Source organism: Phaethon aethereus (genome assembly GCF_964289735.1).
Source record: "Phaethon aethereus genome assembly, chromosome: 1".
NCBI classification, from domain to species: Eukaryota; Metazoa; Chordata; class Aves; order Phaethontiformes; family Phaethontidae; genus Phaethon; species Phaethon aethereus.
Window position 1 is genome coordinate 175,120,567 of NC_138575.1, and position 13,049 is coordinate 175,133,615.

The 13,049-nt window shown below is 35.9% G+C and overlaps 1 protein-coding gene across 2 annotated transcripts in view; it reads right to left on the bottom strand.

Moving 5' to 3' along the window:
- Positions 1-13,049, bottom strand: part of UCHL3 (ubiquitin C-terminal hydrolase L3) — a gene marked incomplete at its 5' end in the record, with an annotated part of 51,877 nt that continues 38,828 nt past the window's right edge. For both annotated transcript variants that reach the window (XM_082014421.1, XM_082014422.1), the window contains 3 exons: positions 1-529; positions 1,813-1,871; positions 4,297-4,372. In XM_082014421.1, coding sequence (XP_081870547.1) covers positions 446-529; positions 1,813-1,871; positions 4,297-4,372 — 219 coding nt within the window. In that variant the 3' untranslated portion in view covers positions 1-445. The remainder of the gene's footprint in view (positions 530-1,812; positions 1,872-4,296; positions 4,373-13,049) is intronic.

Below are 13,049 nucleotides of genomic sequence, written 5' to 3' on the forward strand. Positions count from 1 at the left end.
TTGTCTTTTGAGTCACCTGCAAAATTTCTTATGATATTCTTGTATCTTTATAATTAAAAGATGGAGATAGCCTCATATTTCAAGTTTTTACCCATTAACATACCACATACTCCACTCAAACTCTTATCTGTGAATGAGACAATGATAATCCTGCTCTGAACTAGCTCATCATTATTCTGATGAAATATTACTGAAAGTAATTCCCAAAATGTTTAAGGGGGTGGAAGGGGAAAAACCCACCACACAGAAGTCTTGCACAAAATGCATGCGTGTATATAGATACCCAAAGCAGCAAGATATAGCAAGGACAGATGCAAAGTTTATTTCATGTATGCTACAATTAATCAACATGTTAGGGAAGTATCAAAATTTGTAATATTAACATATGGCAACAGTTTTATTGTTACAATACATTGCAATAGATTAGCCGCACTGGAAAAGGCTTTTAAGCTGCAGACAGTGCAATTGCATTAAATCTTAATTCTTCTGGGTCACGTTCCATGAATTTCTTGCAAACTTCTATTGCATCCTAGGGAAAAAAGTAAAAACAAAACAAAAAACACTATTTTAAAAAATATTTAAAACACTTATTAAAAAATCCCACAACTGAAATATGAAATTATGCTTTACACAAACTATGCTCAAAATGGGTTTTTCCATAAAGGATTACTAAATAGTGTAACAAATCTACATAAACTGTATTTCTGATCTCAGTTACCACTATTCAAGATTATTTACAGTGCTCATATGGGCAGCATAAGAGAGCAAAAAGTTTTTAATGCAGAACCTTAGCAACAATGATTTTTGTGACTGAATATTACTTTGTGCAATGGATATGTTGCTTGTTGGACTTTCTAGGGGCATCTCTGAAGTTTGCCTTTATTAGTACTGCTGTATTCAGAAATTTTTCCTTTGTCTCAAGATGAATCTAAGCTGTGTGGGCTAAGTGAAAGATTGTAAGTAATTCCTTCATCTAGCTTTAGGGTGCAATCTGGAGAACACATGTTATCAGTAAAACAGAAAAGCGCCACATGTGAAAAAAGGAAAGCTTTATCCAGCTTCTCCCCCTGCCCAAACAAGCACAAATTGTATGCAAACTTTACAGACATTAGTCTATGCTACTAAACTATAAAAGGTTTTGTTTGTTTTTTAGTTTCTCTGGTTTCTTCCTTTCGTAAAGCTAATCCAGTCTGGCTACCACAAACGTCAGATCTATGCATTGCCTTCTTTCAGCCTCAACTTTGCATCATTCTGTGGGGATGACAGTTTATCCTTTTAATTCAGTGTATTCCTTTCCAATTCATTTCTGAACTGAACAGCTCCTGACACAAAGAACCACCCAAAAGGAGCCACGAAAACGGGAGAAGAATGATTATTAGCAAGTGTCAGAAAGGAAATTAACTTCTGTCTAGGATGGCACCTATCAAACTATAACTAAATGAAAGATAATGAACAATTATCCTAAGTTTTCAATCTCATGATTTCATCTCATGTACAATTTGAAAGATGCCTGGGCATATGAAAATATCAGCACAGAAGAAAAGTCAGTCTGGTCTTCTGTTATGGTGAACTCTTCTGACATTTCTTGTTACCATGTCATAATACTCTGTCATCCAGAGTCACAAGATGAGCGTTCTGAAATACATGTTTTAAAACTGAGTAAACCTAATTTTGCCTCACCATCCCACTCGCTGAATTCCTCATCCAACCTCATAGCAAGACTTGTGTATAAATATATTTTTTTTAATAGATTTTGGGGAAATATAGCAAGAATTTTGTATAACATCATTTAAGAAGGTTTTCTATTCCTACCTCTAAAAAAGAATCGTCATTAGTTTCCCCATGGTTTATTGGAAATGGCTTGCGCCCATCTGTTGAAACACAAAGCAGGATTGAACAACACATTTATAAAATTAGAAAAGCTTCATTTTTCCAGTTAAAATCATTCGAACAGATTCTTTGCTCTTCACTTACAAAATGCTACCTCATTTTTTATAAAAGAATCACACATGCAGCTAGCTATTCCCTGGTCTCTCCTCCACTGTTGACTGCTTCAACAGGTATAATTTTGTACAGTCTGTTACATTAAAAAAAATCCAATCATAACAATGAAATACTTTTTTTTTAATATTTTATTTGAAAACTTTAAGGCTATAAGTTGTGATCGTTTTAGTGCTGGTATAGTACTTCAGTTTTTCAAGTAGAGAAGAATAATTTCAACAGCACTTAATGGATTTACCCAGACAGACAGCTGTACATCTGTGGTCTTTGACAGCTGTGATCAGGGACTCCACGACAGAACAGAATACCAAAACCACCAGTTTGAAGAGTCTGGCATAACTGTAATGTTACTGTTAGAATGTTATATATAATGTTATATTGTCACTTTCAGCATTTTAAAAATAATTTCATTCATGCAAACATGTTTCAGGTTACTTGTGAAAAGCTAACAGTATGAGAACACATGTCAGGATATCTTAAGTATTTGCTAGATCAAATTCTCTTTTGGCTCTGTTCTCCCATTTAAAGACTTTTCCCTCCCCAAAGATTCCATCAAAGTTGACAGTGCTTCCAAACTACACTTTCCACAACTAAAAGTAGATTCAATGTTAGAAAACTTTTGGATTTACATGAACAAGAGGTTGTTCATGATTTTAACAACCATGATTGAAGATACAATACAAAATCCTCAGAACGTGCCAGGGAAACAGAATGGAATGCCCTGTATTGTTGCAAGCTAAGTTTGATTTGAATTTTTTTTTTTTTTTAATGTACAACTTGGCAGAACAGCATTTTAATTTCATGTGCCTATAAATAACATGGTTTTCTATGGCAAAAACATCATAAGCATTTAACATCCATGTGCTTCCTTAGCATTTTCTGCCTGCCAAAGCCCACATGCTGGCCACAGTGACTGAAGCCAATGAATCAATTGAAAAATCTTCTCAATTTTCTTTTAAGTATTTTTTGCTTTTTTCTGCTGGTACAGAGAAAAGTTATTTTAAGAACAAATGAAATAGTAGCATTGGCATTCCACTATACAGTGGAGCTAAATGCTTCTTTCTTTTATTATTTTTTTAAATTTAGGCAAAAAATTAAAGTGGGTTTTATCCTGCATTATAGTTATGGAAAATAGATAAACATGGTAATCCTAGTCTGCGGTGTGCTTTTTAAGCAGAGCAAATTAATGCACAATGAAAAGGTAACATGGAAATAGTAGCACACAACTCAGAAGAGAGAGCCATCCATCATGTCTGGAAATCTAGAGTCATAGAATTTTTATATTGCATCCTCCAGTACTTGCCTCACTATTTGATCTAGTTCACTGACAGACATACAGCATCATAAAAATACAGAAATGTGTGCCTATTGTTCGTGTTTTGCCACTGATAATACCCCTTAGATCGCCTTAATATTAACATAAGCACTTCTTATATACTGCTTATACCCCGGTTATGACTAGTTGTCACCTGATAAGGGCATTGCTTAATTACACGTTGATTTTCAAAAGATGAAAATGTTCTCACCATAAAATACTGTGAAAATTACGTTAGGAAAGACTAGTGACTTGCAGTTTTTAAATCCTGATCTAGAAAACGTGCTAGTTTTCTGAAGTGCCTGCAGCAAAACCTAGTTGCCCAGCAACATGTATAAGATTGGAGTCATTAGAGAATATCTGAGGAGAACTTGGTGCTACACAATCTGAAGACAGAAAAAAAACCAGCTGTAATTCAGAAGGCAGAGACTACTGTTTTACAATTAACTCTCTAGTGACCACAAAAAGTTAGATCAAAAAATAACCAGCCTATAACAAACGAGTTACAGAATATTAGTATCTGCTAGTATTCTGACTACATTATTTCAGTTTAAACTATATCACACTATTTAAAAATATAGCTAACACTTCTAAAGTGGCACACAGTTCATTTATTAATTCCACAAGCAATTCAGGGACATAAGCATAACAGTACTTTCCTCTCTGAAACTGAGTGTTCATCAGTTCTTTCTTGTTTCCTGTCCTTGTAAATCATAAAGGAAGCTTAGAGGCAGTCTAGTATTCTGTACCATTTTATCTTAATAGGAGGGAGCTGAGGGAAGGAGAATCCCAAAAAACACTGGGAAGAAGGCTGCAATTGTTTGACAGAACCCCACACCCCTCAGACCATATGATGCAGTTGAAAAGAACTTAAGCTCTATATTAAATCAAGTAATCTCTCTCAAACTTTGATAGTTAACAACATTACTACTTGTATTTGTTTCAAACAAATTGAGAGAGTGGATAAAAAGTGTTCTTACCCAATTCATAGAGATGACCACCTACATTAACTAATGCAATAAAGTGAAGATCTACTTTTTCATCTATACTTGGTGCCTGCAAAACAAAACAAGAAGAAACTGTGTTCACTAAAACTCTTACCACAATATGACTAACGAGAACATACCATCATAATATTCAAAACACCTGGCCAAGAAAAATCACAAGTGAGAAGCACATTCTGGATCTATACAGAATGGTAAAAGTCACAATGCGGAACATTTTGGAATACAAAGCAGCTTTCTGCAAATGCACAGATCAGTAGGAATCCTTTCAGTAAAGTATCTGGAAGTATTTCCAATTACAGTGCTATATAAAAGCTTTATTTTTCATTACTGATTTAGAAATAGTATCAGCTCAAATACATTAGCATTAAAAATAGATAGTCATAAATAGCAACTCCTTCACTAACCCAACTCGCATAACAAAGTGATGCAGGACTGAATGCTGAACCTGTAGTATTTTAAAACTGAAAACATTCACTTGGTCAAAAAAAATTTTCTTCTTAAGCCATGGATAGTATAGTTAACCTGTTCCCTTCTCACAGGCAGTTGAAAGAAACAGATGCTCCCAAGTTACAGTTCACATATCTCAGGTGGCGAGGAAGGAAAATAACCAGGGCTGCCTAGGGCTCCGTTTGTCTCAGAGACTTCTGAAATTCAAAGTGGCATCATGGGCATCATCACTGCCAAAAAAAGGCTGAAGTGCAGTGTGACACATGTCACAGCATCAAGTGACGTGACATAAAAAATGGTTACAAATGGCAAAGACCTATGTAGCCTCGTACTTTGTTGCCAACTACAGCAAGCAAAAGATTTTTCAGCACAAGAAAATGCACAGCACGGTACTCTGCCAGGACACATTCCCAGCATCCACGAAGCAGTGGTTTTCGAACTTCTGAGCCAAACGGCGCCTCACCACTCTTGTGTTCAATAGCAATTGATGGTCTTGTTTCCTCATCAATCTGTCCAGTCCGCATCAGAGCTTTGATCCACAATTTAAAAAGACACTGTTTGAAGGAATGGGAAAAAGTACCTGAGTTTTTCTTAAACTATTAAGAATCTGACTTCTGTCAAAATATACCTTATGCAGTTTTCTTGCACCTTGTAATTACAAACCTTATGTGAATTTCTTGAAGTGCCCCAGAAATCTAAGAATTTACCAGAAACAGATTAGAGTGTAAAATAGTTGTAGAACCTTAAGAGTCACATTATTTTTTCAAGACTGGGTTAAAAGTTTCCTTCTTCCTGATCGTCATGGAAAAAGACTTTAAAAAGATGATCTAAATTGAAGAAATGTAGCAATCAACCACAACAATAAAGCTGATGACAAGAAGTCACCATAAGTCCTTCAATACATCAAGAACGCCGAAGAATACAGCATTACAGAGGAACTTCTGACAATTTACAGAAATTCTATGTAGCAAGCTCAAAAATGAAAAAGAAAAAAAAACCCAAAACAAAAAAGCACATAATCTCCCCTTACTCTCATTTGAGATTCATCTCCATGACCAGTTAAGTGTGAAAAACATCCTGTTTCATCTCTGTTTCAGAGGGCCTAGAATGGAGAAAAAGCATTCCTGCTGCTAAAGATGAGATGACTATCAAAGGGACGAGAGGACCTTTGCACCAGAACGCCAATGAGTCTTTTTCCGCAATGGCATAAGTAATTGCCTTTGAGAATACTGTTTTGCAGAACGCCCAGCAGAGCCAGAAAGAAAACCAAGGAAAACAAGCAGCGTCTAGAGTTTGGCTACCCCAGCTGTAAACTTCCAAGTACCACAAGTTTCCATAGCTTCCTGAAGACCACACAAGATGGTAGCTGACAACCAATGGGAATAACAACAAGATGCCATCGTTCAACCAACAGTTTAGAGGCATCTAAACCATGGTGCTACAAGTGTGCAGGCAGGCAAAGCTGAGAGTCCTCGCCAAGTCCACCTAATCCTCACATAGACATATGACTTCATGGCTGTTCACTTACCAATTAAACATACCAACTGGAAAATCTGGGCTTAAGGAATTTCAGGGTTAGGGGAAAGACTATTGCCAGTTAGTCTAGTTTTAGGAAGAAAATAGCTTAGCATTTAAAAGTTTGTGTCTGAACACACACTACTTGGGCTCTCGTTCATAGAATCACAGACATTAACTAGACAAGTCCAAAGTACCACTATTTCAGAGGACTTTGAGATTTTCAAGATTTGGTTATGCTCACATGTAGAACAAAATACAGTTGTCCCTTTCGCCATTTTGAGGGTTGAGTTCTTTGCCAGCTTCCAATAAAGACCTTTTCTATAGAGAGGGACACTTGGCATGCTTGGAATGCTGAGCTAGAACGCTAGAAGATAGATAGATAGGGAAGCCATCAAAAAAACCCATGATTAATTTTTCAATGAGTTTACTTGAAGACAGACTTCTAGAGAATCCCACTGAGTTTTTGTACGTGCCTAATGTAAATAACATGCTTTCATTAACTGCTATTGCCACAACCCGTGAGAAATGTTGGGTTTTTACATTTTTAATTCCCCAACCTCATAGAGAACAAAAGTGCCATGCCATTATTAAAGTTTCTACCACATGTTGTAACGTAGACAGTCTCCTTCCCTTGTGACTTCTTTTCATCTAATAGTAGATAGTAGTAAATTTACTACAAAGTAGATCTATTGCATTTCTTTAAAAATTAAGATTTCAATAATTCATTTATTTTTGTACAGACAATTATTTGCATAATCATAAGCACAGAGAAACAATAGTGTCTGAATAGTCAAGATGACCTAACCTTTTGTATTATAAAAATCTGTTGCTTATGACTTAGGCAAACAAGTAAACTGGATTAAATTTTCCCAATGTGATAAGCCTGATTTAAAATCCCCCCACTCCTCCTTAGGGACACAAAAAGGCATCCATTGCATATGCGTGCATGCCCATGCACACACAGACACACAGACACGAGAAGAAGCCTAGTCAGGCCAATTTCTGCCTTGCTGGGAAGCTCTAGAAATTTTAACACTTGAACCAGAAGATTTTAAATTTCAAAGCAATGGAAAGAAGAGGAGGGAATGTCAGCTTCAGGGAGATGTCTTTTGTGGTCTCCTTGAAAAGCTACACCTTTGGCCAAGGTTTCAGTTTTTAATGAACAGTCTATGTGAATGCTTAAAAGAACAAGAGAACATAGCTTTAAGAAATCTGCCTACATGCTCATCACTAGGTAGTATTTTCAGAACAATTACAGAGGATTTTCTCTTGATTACTCTTCTTGTCAAAGACCACAATAACATAAACATCGGTCAAGTGTTGGGATGACCTGTTCCTTTAGAGTTTTTCACTTAGAAGCCCACTCAACATGCAAAAGGAGACAGCAGATTTGAATGACCGCATGTATGAACCACAAGGAAGGAGAAAGACACAGGAGTCTAAATAAGATAATTGTCTAATCAGGATTTAGAACTAACCTATAGGATTCAAGACTCATTTTTCAAGTCATCTGAATAGCTGTAGCACACAGTGAAAAAAATTTACATTTCTTTCCCATCCAGAAAAGACAGAAAGAGGACAAATACCAGCATCTTGGGTAGCTTATAGAAGCTTATGTTATGGTTTCAACCTTAGTATAAGAAGTAAGTTTTAGTAGCATGGGTTAGTGGATATCACTTTTCTAATTTATCTCCTCAAAAGACACCAAAAAAAAAAAAAAGAGAGAGAGAGAGAAAAATAATGACCAGTAGACTTGACACTGATTTGAAGAGGAAAAATGCAAAAAGCTTAGTGCTCAAAGTGATTGTTCTGAGAACATCATTTCACCTGTAATTTGTTCTCAAGGTATTGAGATAACACTCAATGATAATAATATAGCATATCTTCATGAATACCGACTCTCATACACAAAAGTGACAGCCAAGGTCATAGTACCCTCTAAATTTGGATACCACATTAAACGCACTTAAGTGACCGAGTCCCAGTATTTCAGAGGATTTGACTGCTTTCTCTGCTAACCTGGGCATTCAAATTAAATAACAAACAATTGCTGACTGCTATGAGAAGTCAATTTTAATTGACTTGTCTCAGGTCAATATCCATTAGTTCATGTTATTGAAGCAACACCTCTAGATTTCTTCTATTCTTCACTAGCAGATTTCCAATCAGTAATTTTTAAAATGGTACTTCCCAAAGTTTTTTTTCTGTACAAATGGTAACAATTCCTATTCCCTTTTGTTGTACTGAGAAATTCCTTGATTTTACCTTTCACCACTGAAAGGCATACTGCCCTCTCCTCATGAACTACAACAGTCTTCTTTCATGTTGTTGCACTAACCTTCAGAAACTCAATAGTACACCCCTATATCACTGTTTGCCCAATCATATCAGCTGGTCTAATAATGTATATTTTTCATCACCTACACAGTTCATCTTGCTAATGCATTTAGACCATTATCCCAATCTAAAGTCAGTGTTCAATTTTCATGCATTTGAAATCTTTTGATCTTCAAATGTTACTAACTTCGAACAAAACTGTTCAAACTTGATGTGCAGCTTTGTTTCTTTTCCCCAAAACTGCATTTTTGGGACACACAATTGGCGGGGGGGAGTGAAGGGGGGGTGGCGGGGAGGAGAATTGTCCTGCTCTCAGGACATACTGAACAAGTCCTCACTGCATTCTGCTTAAAATTTACTTATGAAAGACCACATTATAAAAACCAGGTTCAATGTTACATGACAGATTTCAGGCAACTTCTTCCAACTTAATCTTGTATTTTTATTATTTCCTTACACTTGCTCTTGAGAGAAAAGAGTGAAGCAAGAAGTCTCAGAAACCAGTTTAGGAGAATGCTTTGCATTACAGGTAGTGACTGGTAAAGTCAAGAAATTGGCATCAAGAGTCTGTCAGGTTCTGGAAGAAGAGCAGTAAAGACTGATGAGGAAAAGACAGTTTTGCAGAACCTCAAGGAATAAAAAGTTTCAGCTGCATCCAACGGAAAGATCATGACAAAAGTAACTGGAGTCTAAGAGAAGAAAAAACTTAGGAGTTTAACCATACAATTTCACTCACAAGAAGTTACAAAAAGACAAAGAAAAACATATTAAAAAATGAAGCTTACACAACAGAGCATTAGGTATGGTTTGGATTCAGTAAATTTTGAAGTAAAGGGGAAAAAGTGATGCAATTGCTATTTGATAGATTAGGCATCTGTAATTTCCATTTTGAAGCATGGAACATGCTTGGGCAAATGTACTGTGTAGGCCTGAGAAAGACATTTGAATCCTGGTTAAAATACTGCAATTAAAACAAAGACCACTGGAATGATGATCACAAGTTTCAGCAAGATTATTTCTGGCTCACTCTTACAGAACAGTGACATATTCATGCTCAGTACACTGCTGTGAGTTTATGGTATTTGAAATGTTCTGGAGTTTCAGAGTTGAACATACATAGCTTAATTTAGATCAAGGTATCCCTTGTCTAGAATAATGAAAAATAATTTCCCTAAGAAAGGTGCTGATGGACTGTCTTGAATGCTGACCCAAGAATGGACAAGAAGTTCCTTTGCTAAGCAATGCCGTATGTATTTATCTACCATGCTGTCATGGTAGACAAGCTGTCTCAAGCTTATTAACTCTATGTCCCCAACTGTAGCTAGAATAGGCACATGTGTCAGGTGAGGTACAATTCCAAGCTGCAGGAGAGTAGCATCTGATTTTGAATGGGAGGATGTCAAGCAAGAAGATGAAATTCAGAGATGGGCTCCATCAATGACCAGAGTATCTGGATACAGAACGTTCATACAAACACAAATCTCCCTTTACATCCATAAGCAAGAAGGATTATTCAGCAGTAAGCTGCCCTAAATAGGTATTCCTTTAAAGAACAGGAACTTCAGTCTGACACAGAGTAAATGGGAAGAAAAAAGAGCACGTTTTCCAACTTGAGAAGTGTAGGAAAGAAAAAAGAATTAGGAGATTAGCTTGATATATAAAAGGCAGCAAAATGACCCTAAGGCAAGCAGAGACACTAAACTAAAAGAACAGATGAGCTGGAAGAATAAGAAATCACTACAAGGATTGAGTAAAAGTCAACATTACTAATGAAGTACGTTGTTACCTATATAGCTTAAAAATTTGCCACATCAACTGCAATTTATCAGGTTTGCATAGAACATTTCAGGACAGTACTTCCTTTTTTTTTTTTTTTTTTAAAGTTTTTATGTTCTTAACTCATCTGGAAACCTACTCTAAAGAGTCAAGGAAAGTTTTCAAGTAGGAAAACTGGTTTTATTTAAGAAGCATAAACACAGTTCCCCATCATTAAGACTTCCACTCTTAACTCTGAAACAATCTATTTCCTGTCTGTCAATGTTAAGTAGTAGAAATGTACCTAGAACTACAAGAAAGTTCAACCGTATTTTAAGGGATGTTTCCCTCTCGCCCTTAAATTTAAGTTCATGGATTTCTTAACAGAAGCAATACTAGAACATATTGATAGAATGCTGAGATCAGCTCAGCCTCTTTGTACATCTAGCAGAATGATCAGAGCTATACTAATCCTACTTGTTGACAGGCATTGACAGAACAAAACTTGGAAGGATGAGGTAGTACTTATTATCAAGCCAACTGAGACAGCTTTAATGCCCAAAATGCTGTCTTTTTTTTGCATGCAAAATTAGTTTAGGTATAGTTTGTATGTTCTTGAATCTTCTTGGAAAGGTATGTTACACAGAAGTGTAAAGACAACATTTTAGCTACCAATAACTATCAGACTATATTGTATTCAGTGGTAAATCTTTGCATATAGGACACTTTTAATCTGTCAGATGGAGACAGTCAGGATCTCAGGGGCGTTAACGAGGAACATTTTAAAACTATTTTTAGTGGCAAGCTTCTCTTTTGACAGATACAGTTGTATTGAAGGCCACTTATTTTTTTAATGAATATTTTTAATATTTTCAAAGCAAATGCTCACTGCTAATGGATGAGGAGTTGTTTTTAGAAATTTTCTGAAGTATATAAACTCTCAACTTGCCAACAGTAGTTTTCTAGTATAACCAAAACAGATTATGGTATAATGTCCATCCCAGGACAAGTCATGGTTTATTTAGTGTTGAAGTAAACTCATGCTCAATTAATGTTTTTGTTCTAGGCAGGCACACTCAAGCAAGTCTTCCTCAATAAGTTGTTTTGTTAACAGCAAGCTTATGTATGAATTTGACCTATAAGATCCCAGTTTCAAATTACAGAAATATGATGTAGAATTTTCCAAGTTTTGCTAAACAAAAAAGTTCCTAGGTGAAATATCACAGGTTTGCCAATGTTAATGGCATAAATATTAAATGGCAGGAGGAGGCATGAGTTGGGGAGAACTTAACTGTGTGTAAACTCCTTGTCTCCTCAAATCCTAAAAGGTAGTTAACTAGCTCCAAATTATAACATCAAGAATGTTCAATAGTTTGGAAGATTACAAGAGAACTAGATACTTAATAATAGCACTTATTACCATAAAGAGAAAGGAGTCTGGGAAAAAGGTCTCATCTTGAGATAGTTATCAGGATAAAAATATAAAAGCTATAAAGAAACAGAAGCATTTGGACACTAATTTTTAATAGCAATAAAACTTTAAGAATGATTTCCACATCTAGAAAGACAGATCTCTATGAAAAAGGAAATTATCTGGACTGTAATCAGAATAGTTATTTCACCTCAGTAAAAAAAAAAAAATCCACGTACCTCAAATAAGAATTTCTAGTAACACAATGTGGTCATTACCAAAGAATGATAAAAACAAAAATTCCTGTCCCAGTTTTTCATTTAAGACAATCCACTTCTACATATCAAGATTTTTTTTGTGTGTATGTACTAAAAGTGTAATCACTCCTTAAAAGCAGGATGAAATGCCACTGAACCACTCAGTTTAGTGTTTCTGATGGTGGTCATAGGACAGTTTATAGATATTGGCTATTCTGTGTATGTTATTTTTTTTTCTATATTTTCAAGATATATTTGTGTCCTGTGGGTGAAGAAGGAAAAAAGTGTAAGTAAGATACTTGATTACAAGCTTTTCTTAATAGAATGTATTCACCTTCAACTAGAATGTAGGTGTACAAACTGGATAAAGAAACAGATGTCGAGTGAGAAAGTAAGCCAGCCCCTTGGGATTACAGGAGACATTTTCATCTTTACTGAAATACCCAGGGACCATTAAGCAAGACTTAGAATGAAAGAAAAGACGACTAGGTTTAGGATATGAGAACATAAACCAGGTCTCAAACACAGAAGAAATAATATCAGAATTAGAATTAGAAGCCCTTTGGTTTAGCACATCCAAATGAAAGATCATGAAGATGAGGTGAAGAGATTGGATGTAGACCCTATGGTGAAAAAAAAAAAAAAAGGACACTTCATGAAGGGCAAACTTCATCTATGTTTTGGAAATGATTTGGCACGTGTATTGAATCAAAAATACCTGGACAGCAAAGAATGGAGTGATGTACTTTTGCTGTCTGACATTGGGGAAAGGAAAAAAAAAAAAGGAAGAAAGAAATCCTAAGAATGGTAGAGAAAGACCCCAACAAAAAATGATGCCTTGAAGACTGAAGTTACATGGCAGAAGGCCAGTCATGTCAGAGTAAGAAAAGACTGAAGATGGACTACACTTACAACAGAATGAAGCCCAACAGATGGAAGGCGTATCAAGGGCCGCCAACGACGAAGACGGATTGACGGACTGGTAGCCTTTGCAGGACCTA